At 36.7% G+C, this 17,150-nt stretch overlaps 1 protein-coding gene across 1 annotated transcript; it reads left to right on the top strand.

Moving 5' to 3' along the window:
• Window positions 1-12,584: 12,584 nt before the first annotated feature.
• LOC133226757 (olfactory receptor 52Z1P-like) lies at window positions 12,585-16,927 on the top strand. Its single transcript, XM_061380630.1, has 2 exons — window positions 12,585-13,214; window positions 14,910-16,927. Exon 2 carries the CDS (start codon window positions 14,938-14,940, stop codon window positions 15,892-15,894), a length of 957 nt encoding a protein of 318 aa, XP_061236614.1. The 5' UTR covers window positions 12,585-13,214; window positions 14,910-14,937; the 3' UTR covers window positions 15,895-16,927.
• The last annotated feature ends 223 nt before the right edge of the window (window positions 16,928-17,150 follow it).

Raw genomic sequence — 17,150 nt, 5'->3', positions numbered from 1 at the left:
ACCTGGACATTTTTCCTGTTAATTATACCTGCAGAAATAAAGCGTAACATATTTCAATAAAACACATAAACCTCAAGCTATTTAAACAAATACTTCAAGTGATACTGTTCATTTTCACAATTAATATCTAGGTTGTTTGACATGTTCTTTTAAAATGATATGTTGATTTTTCAAAATGTGAGAGAGTGATAAAATCATCAAAATGAGTATTGTCATTACCTTTATTTTTTTTTAATTTTATTTTATTTTTAAACTTTACAATATTGTATTGGTTTTGCCAAATATCGAAATGAATCTGCCACAGGTATACATGTGTTCCCCATCCTGAGCCCTCCTCCCTTCTCCCTCCCCATACCATCCCTCTGGGTTGTCCCAGTGCACCAGCCCCAAGCATCCAGTATCGTGCATTGAACCTGGACTCGTGACTCGTTTCAACATGATATTATACATGTTTCAATGCCATTCTCCCAAATCTTCCCACCCTCTCTCTCTCCCACAGAGTCCATAAGACTGTTCTATACGTCAGTGTCTCTTTTGCTGTCTCGTACACAGGGTTATTGTTAGCATCTTTCTAAATTCCATATATATGTGTTAGTATACTGTATTGGTGTTTTTCCTTCTGGCTTACTTCACTCTGTCTAATAGGCTCCAGTTTCATCCACCTCATTAGAACTGATTCAAATGTATTCTTTTTAATAGCTGAGTAATACTCCATTGTGTATATGTACCACACTTTCTTATCCATTCATCTGCTGATGGACATCTAGGTTGCTTCCATGTCCTGGCTATTATAAACAGTGCTGCGATGAACATTGGGGTACACGTGTCTCTTTCCCTTCTGGTTTCCTCAGTGTGTATGCCCAGCAGTGGGATTGCTGGATCATAAGGCAGTTCTATTTCCAGTTTTTTTTTTTTTTAACTTTTTATTAAAACGCTTAAGATACAGATTGACTCTCTTCTGTAAATGACTTTTATTTTTCCTGAAATAGGACATATACACACTCTGATAAAACAGGATGAAAAGTCTCAATTCATGGGAGTTCCTGTACAAAGCTCTGATCCTGTTAGGAGCCGAGCTCCTCACAGCAGCTTCTTTCCTCTATTTTATTATAGGAACTGTGTTTTCTGTGGGGCAAGAAACAGACAGGCGCCAATGATTTTTCAATCCCAACTCTTTCTCCGGTGGACAAAATAAACCACTTTCACAAAGAGCTGCCCTGTGTAGAATCCATAGTTTTCTAGCTTGCTAAAAATTGACTAGGGACAAATAGGAAAAAAAAAAAAAAGAAAACTAACACTGAAGCAATCACACCTCTCCTATCTCTGGATAGAGAAGTATGGGTTACCTTTAGCCAAAGGAAATCAAAAGTATGCAAGTTAACTACCTAGTTCATTCACCATCAGCTAGATTTGTTCACTTAAGGCTTTAACCCCTTTCCAAACCAGCTATGCTTGCTAATAAATGAAAAAGTTGCTCTTCCCAGCTTTATGCTTCGTTGAGCCTCTGCATTTGGTACATAGCTGTGAAAAAGTATGCTTTCCCAACAGGTCAGTACTGAAGACTAACAATGAGAAATCCAACTAAAGAAAAATACTCTCACCCCAGGAATGTGTAATCCACACTTTCCATGCTCTCACATTAAAAGCAAGAATCCACTGAATTTAGTTCAGTCCTCTGCAAACACCCTCAACATCACAATTTTCAGTTCTGAGAAAAATTTTTTAAGGAATCTCCACACTGTTCTCCATAGTGGCTGTACTAGTTTGCATTCCCACCAACAGCGTAAGAGGGCTCCCTTTTCTCCACACCCTCTCCAGCACTTATTACTTGTAGACTTTTGGATCGCAGTCATTCTGACTGGTGTGAAACGGTATCTCATAGTGGTTTTGATTTGCATTTCTCTGATACTGAGTGATGTTGAGCATCTTTTCATGTGTTTGTTAGCCATCTGTATGTCTTCTTTGGAGAAATGTCTGTTTAGTTCTTTGGCCCATTTTTTGATTGGGTCATTTATTTTTCTGGAATTGAGCTGTAGGAATTGCTTGTATATTTCTGAGATTAGTTGTTTGTCAGTTGCTTCATTTGCTATTATTTTCTCCCATTCTGAAGGTTGCCTTTTCACCTTGCTGATAGTTTCCTTTGTTGTGCAGAAGCTTTTTAGTTTAATTAGGTCCCATTTGTTTACTTTTGCTTTTATTTCCAATATTCTGGGAGGTGGGTCATAGAGGATCCTGCTGTGATGTATGTCAGAGAGTGTTTTGCCTATGTTCTCCTCTAGGAGTTTTATAGTTTCTGGTCTTACGTTGAGATCTTTAATCCATTTTGAGTTTATTTTTGTATATGGTGTTAGAAAGTGTTCTAGTTTCATTCTTTTACAAGTGGTTGACCAGTTTTCCCAGCACCACTTGTTCAAGAGATTGTCTTTAATCCATTGTATATTCTTGCCTCCTTTGTCAAAGATAAGGTGTCCATATCTGCGTGGATTTATCTCTGGGCTTTCTATTTTGTTCCATTGATCTACATTTCTGTCTTTGTGCCAGTACCATACTGTCTTGATAACTGTGGCTTTGTAGTAGAGCCTGAAGTCAGGTAGGTTGATTCCTCCAGTTCCATTCTTCTTTCTCAAGATAGCTTTGGCTATTCAAGGTTTTTTGTATTTCCATACAAATTGTGACATTATTTGTTCTAGATCTTTGAAGAATACAGTTGGTAGCTTGATAGGGATTGCATTGAATCTATAAATTGCTTTGGGTAGTATACTCATTTTCACTATATTGATTCTTCCAACCCATGAACATGGTATATTTCTCCATCTATTAGTGTCCTCTTTGATTTCTTTCACCAGTGTTTTATAGTTTTCTATATACAGGTCTTTAGTTTCTTTAGGTAGATATATTCCTAAGTATTTTATTCTTTCTGTTGCAATGGTGAATGGAATTGTTTCCTTAATTTCTCTGTTTTCTCATTATTAGTGTATAGGAATGCAAGGGATTTCTGTGTATTGATTTTATATCCTGCAAGTCTACTATAATCATTGATTAGTTCTAGTAATTTTCTGGTGGAGTCTTTAGGGTTTTCTATGTAGAGGATCATGTCATCTGCAAACAGTGAGAGTTTTACTTCTTCTTTTCCAATTTGGATTCCTTTTATTTCTTTTTCTGCTCTGATTGCTGTGGCCAAAACTTCCAAAACTATGTTGAATAGTAATGGTGAAAGTGGGCACCCTTGTCTTGTTCCTGACTTTAGAGGAAATGCTTTCAATTTTTCTCCATTGAGGATAATGTTTGCTGTGGGTTTGTCATATATAGCTTTTATTATGTTGAGGTATGTTCCTTCTATTCCTGCTTTCTGGAGAGTTTTTTATCATAAATGGATGTTGAATTTTGTCAAAGGCTTTCTCTGCATCTATTGAGATAATCATATGGCTTTTATTTTTCAATTTGTTAATGTGGTGTATTACATTGATTGCTTTGCGGATATTGAAGAATCCTTGCATCCCTGGGATAAAGCCCACTTGGTCATGGTGTATGATGTTTTTAATGTGTTGTTGGATTCTGATTGCTAGAATTTTGTTAAGGATTTTTGCATCTATGTTCATTGGTGCTAGAATAGTATCAAACATTAACAAATGATTTCTTGAATAAAATCTGAAATATCTCTAGTTTAAAACACATATATAATATATTGTGCATATGTGCTTAGTTGCTCAGTCACGTCTGACTCTTTGCGATCCCGTGGACCATAGCCTGCCAGGCTCCTCTGTCCGTGGGTATCTCCAGGCAAGAATAATGGAGTGGATTGCCATGCCCTCCTCATATAATATATTAGGAAATAATAAATATCCACATTTCAATAAACATCTTAAACATGACATAACTGAAGGAAATGGCATTAATATTTATGTGTTTATCCTCCAGTGGTAAGTAGAAAGAGATTATATACGATGGCTTAAATGCAGTTATATTTAAGTGTTTTGTTTAAATTTGGAAGCAGAAACAAAATAGTGAGGTAACTACATTTGGGTATGGGGGAGAATGTAAGAGAGTTAATATGACTGACCTTATCTGGAAAAATATGAAATCAATACACCCTTTTTAATAAAATCATATTACTTAAAAGTGTAGCCAAAAATAAAACACCAGAAACAAAATTTTTAAAAACTTAATGAAGGATTCCTTCTGGAAGAAAATGAGAGACAGGGTGGATTGGGATAAAACAATATTCTGTTTTTGTCCTCAGGAAAAATTAGTACTGTAGTGCTGTTTTAAAATCATGTAGATGTAAACAAACAAAATTATATTTTTATAGATGTAAATATATCTTTGAAGAGCAGATCCTAGATGAATCACAATGTATACATTTCCATCCATTGATGTATCAAGACCTATATTTATACAGTCAGTCACCCAGCCTACCGTCAGTCACCCATTCATGTATTCTTAGCAATGGTGTCTTTTGCATTCTACTACATTCTCTCTTAGTATGCTTAGTAAAGAGTGTTCTACAAAGTGTATGTTTTCAGACAGGGACTGAGTCTATCATAAAGAGAACCCTAGTAGAGAAATTGACTTCTTAGGGACTTAGAAGTTTAAGGTTTATATAATTTTTTAAGACTACATGAAGAGTCAGAGTCACTCATTTTAAAAAAGAGAAGAAGAAAGCCATGGTTGATAAGAGAGTAGGACGTCAATCATACCACAGACACTATCCACACACAGTCATTCAGCACACTGCATCTCACAGCACTAAGACTCTCTTATAAACATAAAATTCTAAGCTGCTCCAACACACTCTGCATCTCATTTAAACATATGCAAAGGTATATACTATTAGCAAATGGAGAAGGAAATGGCACCCCACTCCAGTATTCTTGGCTGGAACATCCCATTGGGCAGAGGAGCCTGGTAGGCTGCAATTCATGGGGTCACAAAGAGTCAGACATGACTTAGCAACTGGGCATGCATGCACACTACTAGCAATAGCAGGCATGGATATTAAAATAGTTATAACTGTATTCTGAATGTCAAATTAAATAGAGACAGTGGAGTAATACTGAGTCTGAACTACTTTATATAGTGGAGAGTTATATTTAGTAATGTTGTACTTTCACCAGTACAGATTTCCTCTTCACACAAGATGGGCTCTGACATTCTGTGTACGGCTCCCCCTATCATGCGGAGGACTCCTCACCCAACTTGGGTTCCAGCACTTCATGTCAGGCTGCCATGTCCCGGTGTGAGAACATCCTCCTTAGCTCACACAGGTCCACATTTCATTTTGGGACACCTTTCGCAGGTATATACCCTTCCCACTTTGCTCAGGCTCTGACACTCATCACTGAGACTACATTTAGAATCCAACTTTCTGCTGGGCTGATACCCTCCCTTCCACTCCCATCTGAACATCATTATCTTTCTCTCTTGCTCTGACATCCCATGCTGGTCTATCCCTCACAAACCACCCTCCTCACAACTGTCAGGACCAAGAGCCCTGTTTAGGCACATTAGCCATACCCACTCCCCACCCCATATACAGTGAATATGTCTACATCTGTGCTTCAACCAACAATTATAGGACATAATCATTCAGGATGAGAAATAAAAGGAAGGGAAGGAAAGGGAAACAAAAGAAAAAGGGGAACGTGAAGAGCCAACTTTGTTTATATTAAACCCAGTGTGTTTAATTTTATTACCCATGTTTTGTTTTCTCCCATGATGTGGAGCATGTAGGATCTTTGTTCTCAGACCAGGGATTGAACCCACACCCCCTGTAGTGGAAGTGCAGAGTCATAACCACACGACTGCCAGAGAAGTCCCATTCTTATTCAGTTTACATATCAAGTTGATTTTGTTTTGAAAAATAACTTTATATACCTTGACAGTCAATCCATCATGTGATGGGCATTTTGCCAATATATTACATCTGAGAATTACATTTTTCAAATTAACATATTATCTGTGTTGCCTCGAGCCAGACATGAATTTTCATATATCTTTAATATTTTTTAAAGTTAGAACTTCTGGGTTTATATCGTGAAAAGAAAGGAGTTTCTAGCAGTTATAAAACTATATTCCAACACAGTGTACTGATTTTATAAGTAACTTTTATGTTCAGAACTTTTATTAATATTGATAGTAAAAGTTAATCCATGCTTTCTACATGTATTCTTGCCTGGCAAATCCCATGGACATAATCTCCCACTTAAGGGTAGATCATGTCTTTTGAGTTAAAGAAAGCCTGTGTTAAACATTCTTGCTATGAGTATCCTGAATCAACTCAAAATTGAATCCTTTTGAATCCTATTGAAACACTTTCCTTCTAAAAATTTCACTACACTGAAAGGAAAAATCAACATAAAACAGTGTAATGACTGCTTATACTTTCTTGGATCCTGAAATGTACCCACTGCTGAATTTTCTGTAGCTTCTATTTTTTGTCAAAGTGTAACAACAACAAAAACATTAGTGTCATCAATCCACTCATTGCCTTGGTTCTGTAGCTTTACTGACTTGCTAATGATTTCAATAAAGCTCCAGTATTGACTATACTGCTAATAGAACTTGATTTTAAGACCATTCTTCTCATCTTGGCACTCACCTAACAAGTTTGGAGCAGTACTCAAGCTCTTTTCAACCACCTTCAGTGAGACACATAAGGGTCCCCGCTTCACACGGACAGCTTATGGAAGTTGGAAATTCAGCAGATGCCTTTCCAGATACTCTAGCTAGACATGCCACATGCCACTTATAGTCCAAAGCACTGCTCCGGGTTAGCACAGTGCTGTCTGCAAATCAATTTTATTTCAAATTTCTTATTTGAAACTGAACCATTTGTATTTGGTGCCTCCCTTTACATATTTTAGGTGTTTATCAGCATGTTCACCAACTCCATGAATGAAGACTAGATGAGAGGAGAGCACTGGTCTTCATCTTCTTCCGTATTTCATTTCTTACTAAACTTCACACTATCACTGCTTACAGGAAGAGCTTTTATTTTTTCTTGGTATGTGAAAGCATTTCCCTATCTAGTAACAACTCTGTCCTTATGCTTCATTCTAAGGGACATATACTATACTCTTCCCTGGGAAATTAATCCACATGACTTTACTATAGAAGTAAACAAACAAACAACAGGAAAGAAAATATACACCAATATTTTTAAATTCCTTAGTATTTGACCTACCTTTTTAGAAGTTCAACATATCTAGACTTTCACAGAAAAGCCTCCTTGGACGTTTGAAATCTGATGGAAGTCTTCTGTGAGGACCTCCATTATGCTAAGAAAAGCATTCTGCTTGCTTCTGTACTTTACCCAAATACATGTATCCTAAAGGCACAATATGAAGGGATATTTGGGCTCAATAATCAAGAAGATAAGACATTGTAGATTCAGAATTTTCTCTGTCCCTAATTAAACCTAATCTGCCTTCTCAACAGTCTTATCTCATTTCTGACAGTGTTCAATGCCAGCAGGGCACTGGCCAAGCAGATTATCCTTGTATCTGACCTTACTATACAGAAGAATTTTACTCTTCAGGGAGTTTCTGGTTCTCTCTGGAGGCCAGTATAAACCTCATAGCAATAGTTTCATCAGGGCCTCTCCTAGGATAGAGAAGGTCATAGGAAAGTATATTTAATTGGCGTAGGGCTCTGTCAGGATAAGCAGTTTTATTGTTTGATTAAAAATGTAATGCAAAATCCAACATGGGGCATAGTTACTTCTCAATGAACATTTAGGATAATGGGTAGAGAAGAAGTATTTATATATTGCTTATTGTCCAAATCAATGCATGTGAAGATTTTTTGTAGTGTTTAAGCTCTAGTTTTTTCTTCTTCTGGTCTAAGAACTATCTGTTTGTGTTCTTTGCTGTAACATGCCATCTCCCTTGCTGATTTCATATCTCCCACCATTAGAGAAAGGAAATGTGCATGCATGTGTTCTAAGTCACTTTAGTTGGGTCTAAGTCTTTGTGACCGTGTGGACTGTAGCCTGCCAATCTCCCCTGTCCATGGGATTCTCCAGCCAAGAATACTGGAGTGGGTTTCCATGCTCTCCTCCAGGGAATCGTCCTGTTTCAGGGATCGAACACGTGTCTCTTAAGTCTCCTGCATTGGCAGGCAGGTTCTTTACCACTAGTACCACCTGGGAAGCCCTCAAAAGAAAAAAATAGCAACATAGTTAAAACTGTAAATGCCATAGTTCTTTAAGAATCTCATTGTATCAATGAACTATAGATTTTGTTGCCCTTTCAGTTCCCTAAAACCATGAGTTCATGTTGGCTAAATCGTTAATCATGAACTTGCATTATCTATTGTGTTGCTGGGGATATTGGATTACTGAGGGCAAACCACAGGTGGACATCAGAAAGAACCAAAGGTAGAGTTATGCACAAGCCAGAAATAACCTCTGGCTGATTATACCAGGGTGATACTATATACAGAAATATAGATAGATCTGATAGATCTATTATCACATTTTTTATCCCACTCCTTTCAAATTGGAGTCTTTCTTTTTAATATTGCAATTCTGGTTGAGATGGGTGCATGATGGGGTATTGGATCTCTGCCATAGAGTGTAAGTTTAATCCATACACTCCAATACAATTTGCATAGTATCTTCCATATAGAAATAATAAATTATGCCTAAACAGTTTCTGACTTTAAATTAATGATTTTTGTTCTGTTGGAAAAGCACTTCTTTTGCTTGATCACTATAAATTTTTAATGGCAATGTTGTCTAAGAAGAGCATGGGATGGACAAAGGAAAACCTACATTCAACTTTTAGCTCAATTTCTTACTATATGTGCAGGTGAATGTTCAGGACTTCAATGCCCTCATCTAGTCACTGGAAACATAATAATATCAGGAGTCATTGTGTTTTTAAAAGTACTGATACATCAGAAATATGTTTTAAACTTGCTAAGTACTATGGCAATAGTAGCTGATATTAAAGGCTAATTTTCCCCCACATACACATCTCCCTTTCTAAACTAAACAGTTGGCAGGGTTTGAGGAGTGTATATTGCTTTGAAAGTGAAAAGGTTAGTAGCTCAGTCATGTCTGCTTCTTTGTGATCCCATGGACTGTAGCCTGCCAGGCTCCTTTGTTCATGGGATTTCTCAGGCAAGAATACTAGAGTGGGTAGCCATTCACTCTCCAGGGAATCTTCCCCAACCAGGGACTGAACCCAGGTTCATATACCATCTGAGCCACCAGGGAAGCCCCATATATTGCTTTACATGTTGCTGTTGTTCAGTCACCCATTCATGTCCAACTCTTTGTGACCCCATAGACTGCAGCACCCCAGGCCTCCCTGTCCTTCACCATCTCCCGAAGTTTGCCCAAGTACTTATTAATATATCTGACTCATATTTAATAAGAAAAAAGTCTTATAAATATTTGACTGCTCTACCCCTCCATGGATTTTTAAATGTTTTTTGAAAGACAGTAAATTCTTAAGGATTATGTTCCCTCAACACTAAAAAATAGACCTTCCTACTCTCACAACAGTTCATGCATTTAATAAATGGGAACCTTGACAACATCCTATATCTCTATGGTTTTTTTGTGTCTTTCAGGGCAGTCTATGTATGGGTTGCTGCTGCTAATACAACTGTTGTTAATTCCCCAGGGCTGTCTAAGAAGTATGATCTTCCCATAAGACTATTTATTCATTCAGTGGGTCTTTCTTGGCCTTAATAAAAGGATCAAGAACTCAGAAGACCACAGATACTTTTCTGTATTCTCAAATTCTCTTGGGTTTTATTTCTCCTGGGATAGAGAAAACTATAGAACCAGCCTCTGAGTCAACATTGGAACCTAGATCAAGGACAGACAACCTGTCTTACAGGATGTCTGTAAGTCTGTGGCTGTAGAATAAATGAGGTAATGAGGACCTGGTGTCCGATATTGGACAGTAGGTGACTGCTTGATGAATTCTGAAGGGGTCTTGTAAGTCTCAGATATCATACTAGTCTCACTTCTAGTCCAAAGGACCTATGATTATTTTCCTGCCATATATGCTTACATTACAGCACCTGCCCAGAGCTGTGATTTAAGGAGACCCAAGACTGGGAGTGGAGGCATGTCCAATGCTTGTGAAATGGTATTTGTTAATAATGAGAATCTCTGGCTACCTGGCCAAACCATGATCTTTCAGGTTAATGAACGGTTCATTGAAGGGTGACTTGTAACTTTTGAAACAGCCAGTCTTTATGAGGAAGAAATTTTTCAGGATTTAAAAGTTGGAATAAATCTAAAGTCGGGATCATCAATAGAAAAGGGCCAGGTGTTTTGTTTTGTTTTGTTTTGTTTGCTCTGACTGTAGTCAGTCACAGATTCTTGAGATTCTTTCTTTTTTTTTTTAACATTCTATCTTACAGGTTTTTGTGTGGTTTCTGTATTTATTTTCAGCTTTCTGGTTAAAACTCTCTTTGGAATAGTTTATTGCAGAAGGAATTTGTATCATTTTATCTAAAACAGAAAAGGAATTGAGACACAAGGCTAGATGTAGTGGGTGTGGAAGCCAGTTTCACAGAACTGAAAGAGCTGGCATCTCAGGAGGCCTTTGATAGTGGTTTTTACATACTGAGGCTTTTTTTTTTTTTTTTTCCCTGATGGGGAATTGTATTCTTATCTATTTGGAACAAGATAGAATTAGGATAGTAAAAACAATAAAAATAGTAAATTATGACTTAAATCACAAGCTGAGAATATGAGAAAGAAAGATATAAGTGGTTGGGAAGAAGAAGAAGAAAAAAATTCAAACAAGAACATTTACTGCAACTTCCTTCTTGGTAAGTAACAAACCCTTGAGGTCTGTTGCATGACATGTGTCTGACAAAGTTCCAAGGTCTCTCAGATCAGCTGGCTCACTATTTATGGCATCTCCTTCTACCACAGTTCCTCAATATGATCCCACTGCTGCAGTAAGAAGTTGCTTTGAGTGAAGTAACCAGTGAGTACTGGGGAGAAGGGAAATAATGGAAATTATAATGGAAAATATTGAGGTTCTAGATCTTTAGAATAGAATTGAATGGCTGAAGGCTTCTTTTTGAAGCCTAGACAGTGGGCTATGAGGATCATAGTATCTCTACTTATTTTAGAAACTGTGGTTGAATTGATATCTAAGCTGGTTTTCAAAATCAGCTCATTTCTGTGTCTTTATGGATTTACTTTAATATATTAGTACACATTCAATTAAAAGATGAAAGTACTTCTGAAAGGAAAGTGGATAGAGTGAGCATAAGAGGAAAAAAAATATGAATGAGGAATATAATTTCAGACCTGTAGTTACGGAGGAAAGAGATTAGAAAGATCCAGGACAGAATTTTGTGCTTGATTAGCGCCAGGTGAACAGGAAAGAAATTCCTCCCTACCCCACCCCTTCCCTGACCAAACCTGCTTTTTCTCTTTTGGTCCCTTGGAATCCCATTTATCTTTGGGAACCACTTGTGCATTCATTCATCATTTCCTTCAATTGCCAGCCAACTATGATCTCTTGTGATTAGCTCTCCTCTTTCTGTTTAATTTTTCTTGATTCTGAGAAATTGAACTTTCCTGAAGAATCAGTTGACTCATCCTCAACTCTGCTATAAAATATTTCTCTCCTTTCACCTCGATAGCCTTCATTTCTGTTGGACAATGGCTTATTCATTTGTTTTCTGTTCTACACATCTTTTGTTTTCAATAGTATCTCTCTCTGTCTCTCTCTCTTTCTCTCTCCCTTTCTATTTTCTTTTTGTATGAACTTTGACACTAACTCTAATAAGCATTTTGTTGTTGTTGTTTTGCTTTGTCATTCAGTCATGTCCAACTCTTTTGTGAGCCCATGAATTATAGCCAGCCAAGCGCCTCTTACTATGGGATTTTCCAGTCTAGAATATTGGACTGGGTTGCCATTTCTTTCTCCAGGGGATCTTCCTGACCCAGGGATTGAACCCATGTCTCCATCATTGGCAGGTGGATTCTTTACTGCTGAGCCATCAGAGAAGTCCCCTAATAAGCATTGCCTTTCAATTTATTATAAATATCTGGATCAAATGTGATTCTTTTGAAACTTTCCCACGTACCCCATATTATTCTGACTCCATTTTGCCTTAAGGAAAGAAGCAGAACACCCATATGGTAGCTTGAATGATTTGTTTTTTTCTATGATGGGAACTTAATTGCAAAAGTTGTTCACTTTCTTGCTTCAAATTCTTTATTGTGAGACTCCACCAACTTTAAGCATCATGTTTATTTCTTTTGTTCAAAAGAAAACTTCCTAGTACCTTTTAATACTTCTAGTTACTGTTTTCCTTTCCTCAGCACCAGTCTTCTCAAGTTGCCTACCACTGCTGTTTTCAGCTGTTACACATCCAGTGTCTTGCATTCTGTGATCAGACTTAATCCTCACTAATTTTTTGAAATTGTACTAGATGCTAGTGAAAGACCAATGGTTTTCACTAGACACTAGTGAAGGTCTAATGTTTTTATCTGACATTCTGCCCTGAACACAACAGTCTGGAAGTAGCACTGAACAATAAGAGCAATAACAATAATAATAACAGCAATAATGATAACACTGTAAATAATAAGAATAGCATTGGAGAAAAGACTCAGAACCATGCAAATGTAGTAGGAAGACAGGAGTCAAGATTGGGATCAAGGAAATCAAAGGAGAAGAAAGTTTAAAGAAGGGATTGCTCACAAGTGGGAAATGAAGTTTAGATTTCTGTATCTAGAAGGGAACTATCTATGAGTTAACTTGATTCTAATCTAGAATGTATAGAGAGTTCAGAGTGGTGAAATGCCTTTACCAAGATCTCAGTCTGTTGATGGCATAACTGAGGCTACAGCTCAGCTAGAGCCTCATACCTAGTCCAGTTCTCTTTCCAGGGTACTAGGCAAGTTTGAGTCAGTCACATTGATTTCCTCAGTCATTCCATAGACATGTTAAATATTAATAGTTTCAGAACAATTGCATTAACTTTCTCTGAATTCTGCATCTCCTAGCTTATTCCCTTTATTGGTTAGAGGTATCATTATTCTTCCCAGAACAAAATGTCTCAAAATGTTTTATTGCCTTTCATTTATCCCTCATATAACCTATCTCCTGACCTATTTTTAAATTTTTTCTAGACGTATTTCATCTCTACACCCTGTTTTCACTGTTAAGGCTACATTCCTGGATGCTTTGATCTGCTGGAAAAGTTTCCTAGAGCAACTCTGGGTAGCTATCTTCCTTCATTTCAATAAATTTCACTAACTTTTAAACTATATTTACTCAGCAAAATGTATTATACTGGATGCTGAAGATATACTCATAGCTACATGGAAATTGAAATGTATTAGTGAACAATATTGCAAAGTTTGTAATTAAGAATTGTTTAGCTATGCTACTGGGAGATAGGAGGTTTGAAAAAAAAAGAATTGCCCACCAGCAAAAGTTTCTCTGAAAAAATAAATCTTAATTTTTTATCATTTTATATTCTTCTTAAAACTTTGCTAAAATATTAGAGACTCAGTAAATACTGTTGACTAAATAAATTTGTTCTTCATGTGACAAACTAAACTCAAAGCCACGAAGCCATTAGCATGACTTTTAAAATTCTTTATCTTCAAGACACAATCTGCTTGCTCAGTCATACTTCTTATATCTCTAAGCTCTCAATAAGCTAGATTATCTCATTTTACAGTGATTTAAATACCTTACTTTAGCTTTTTATTTGTCTTTTTGTTCTTTCCTGAAGTTTTTTGTTTCTGACCACACTTCCATGAATCTTTTCATTATCTCTCTAGTGAAGGTTAGGCTTCTTTGTGTCATACACATGTGATTGAATATCTCAAATTATTTTATCCTGATCTTCTTTGAAGGGAGGTGTTGTTGTCCATGTTTCATGACCTTCACAAGGGTAGGAATCCTTGAAATAGAAAATATTTATGATCTATATTTGATTCCTTCCTCAGTGAGTTATTAAATACAGAGTGAGCTTAAAGAAATGTTCATTAACTTGTTTAATGCTTGTGTGTTTAATTCTTGAGTGCTTGAAACTCATTTTCTATTTTATTATATACAAGCTGTTTTTTTTTTTATTTTCTTTGTAAGTAGTATTAAAATTTGAGCTAAAAAAAAAAAGAAGAGAAGGAAAGGACAGGTATTTGAATATAAGCTGGGAGAAATAAATGTGAAAAGAGAAAAAAAAAGTGGGGTAGGCAAGTGAGTTTGGAGGGAAGAAAATAATGTATGTGAGTGATGAGAGGACATATGTTCTGTGTTAGAATGATGATTTATCAGTCCTTGCTTTGCACAGGATTAGTTCACCTGAAATGCATGCATCCTGGGACCATACAAAGAGAGAACATGCACACTCTTAAGGTAGAAAAACACTGTTCACAGTAAGGACTGTCTACACTTATATTACTCTAAGTTCTTCTCATTTGATAATGAAATTCTTCATAGTAAATCATAAGAATAATGATTGTTACTGTTCTCCCTAAAAGGCCACACCAGTATTCTGAACACTTTTTTCTTTAGCTCTAGAAAAAATTAATCACCAGGAGTGACTAGTCAGACAAGAAGTAAAACTGATGATACTTAAGAGCTTATAAAGAAGTTTTCTTATATGATGCTAAGTCAATAAATATAATGTATTGGTCACAGTGCCTAAATGAAATTATAAGCCCATTAAATGTTTATTATGATTGTTATTTTCATTATCAATACCAATAGCATTAGCTCTATTAAGTCATGGTAACTTTCTTGTCAGTGAAGTCTATTTGGCTTATCATCTTTGAATTATTACTTATTACCATCCTTTTTTAAGGCAGTTAAATTACTGCAATGCCAAGAGTCACACTTAATATGATAAAATAGCCCTGATACTTCATTCTCATTCTCTTTTCTCTCTCCTTCACCCTATTTCAGGGTTCAGCATCAGAGGACAGAATAAAAGATGGCAACCTCTTCAAACTACACTAACCTTAGAGACATTTGGTACACCATGATTGGGATCCCAGGACTGGAAGATGCACACAAGTGGATCTCCATCCCCATTTGTTCCATGTACATAGTTGCTGTTGTAGGAAATACCCTCTTACTATTTCTGATCTTCACTGAGCGCAGTCTTCATGAACCCATGTACCTTTTCCTCTCCATGTTAGCCTTGGCAGATATCTTTCTTTCCACTGTCACCACACCCAAGATGTTAGCAATCTTCTGGTTCCAAGAAGTGGGTATATCTTTCAGTGGCTGTGTGTCCCAGATGTTTTTCCTCCACTTCATCTTTGTGGCAGAGTCTGCCATATTGCTGGCCATGGCATTTGATCGCTATGTAGCCATCTGTTATCCACTAAGATATACTACCATTCTAACACCCTCAGTCATTGGAAAAATAGGCATTGCTTCTATAATTAGGAGTTTCCTCATCTGTTTCCCCTTGGTTTTTCTGGTTTATCGGCTTACTTACTGTGGAAGGAACATTATTAATCACTCATACTGTGAACATATGGGCATTGCCAAGCTTGCCTGTGATAACATCCAAGTCAACATCTACTATGGGGTGATTGTGGCTCTATTTTCCACATGCCTAGATGTGGTGCTTATCATCATCTCTTATGCCCTAATACTGTGTACTGTGCTTAGAATTCCTTCCCAAGATGCCCGGCTCAAGGCTCTGGGTACTTGTGGCTCCCATGTCTGTGTTATATTACTATTCTATACCCCAGCCTTTTTTTCATTCTTTGCTCACCGATTCGGGGGCCATAGTATACCACTCCATATACATATCCTTCTTGCCAATCTTTATGTGGTGGTACCACCCACTGTCAACCCCATCATTTATGGAGTTAAAACCAAGCAAATTCAGGAGAAATTTATCCAGGTCTTTTCTTTGAGCGAGAAATTTTGCTGATGTAGATTGAACAGCGTAGTTCTTTAATTCTGTATGTAACTCCACTAATTGAAGAGTACCTACAATTATATTGGATATCTTATATCATGTCAGCATTAAGAGAGAATAATAGCATTAAGATTTGAGTAAATCAGATCATGTTAAACTCTTGTTTCACTGCTTTTTTTCAGGACAGTGTCAGACCATGGACATTTTAGAGTCCGTGTACTAATGAGCTTTGTTACAAGTTTAAAGCAAAGAAATTCAATAGTTAATTTCAGTTTTATGCTAATATAGACAAACAGGAGAACTGAAGACACAGCCCACCCACACACACTAAAAAAAATGAAAAAAAAAAAAAGTCAAATCAGCTTATCAGGGTTTTAGTTTATTCTCCTATAATATGACCTCTGTAAATCAGAGAAAATAGTACTCATGTATTTAGCATCCTGATGTATTAGCTGAGCATTTGGGCTCTAAGTTCAAGTCTTGAATTTCAGATGTATGGCCTTGGCAGAGTACATTTACTCTTTCTGGAATTCTGTACACTTATCTTTATAATAGGCACAAACTATTATGTAACTTATAAGGTTGTTAAAATGATTAAGTAAAATGTTTTATTTAAAGCTTATAAAACACTGCATAGCATGTAATGAAAATGAAGGAAGGTTGTCTATTGTTACTATTACCAGTAATACTACTGTAATCAGTCTGCATCCTACATACACTGGACCTGCAGGACAGAGAAAGGAATTTCCTTTTATATTCCCTCCTTGTGTGTAATACACAATGCTTCAGTCATGTCCAACTCCATGACCCCATGGATTGTAACCAACCAGGCTCCTCTGGCCATGGGATTCTCTAGGAAAGAACACTGGAGTGGATTACCATATCCTCCCCAAAGGGATCTTCCTGACCCAGGGATCGAGCCCACTTCTGATATCTCCAGCACTGATCGGAGGGTTCTTTACCACTAGTGCCACTTGGGAAGCCCATATTTCCTCTTTCCTAAGTATAATTTCAGGCATTATGGGACATAATGATTTTAGGTGATCTTGAGGCATCAAGCTAATTTATTTTATTTTATTTTTTTTAATTATTTATTTTTAAATTTTATTTTATTTTTAAACTTTACATAATTGTATTAGTTTTGCTCTGGAGACAGGAGAAAAATTTGCCAGATGTAGAACTTTATGGATTTTTAGCATGTATGCATGCTAACTTGCTTCAGTTGTGTCCAACTCTTTGAGACCCTATGGACTGTAGCTCACAAGGGT

This window comes from Bos javanicus, chromosome 15, assembly GCF_032452875.1.
Source record: "Bos javanicus breed banteng chromosome 15, ARS-OSU_banteng_1.0, whole genome shotgun sequence".
NCBI classification, from domain to species: domain Eukaryota; kingdom Metazoa; phylum Chordata; class Mammalia; order Artiodactyla; family Bovidae; genus Bos; species Bos javanicus.
The sequence above is the reverse complement of the archived record's forward strand: the minus strand, read 5'-3'. Positions and strand labels throughout refer to the sequence as shown.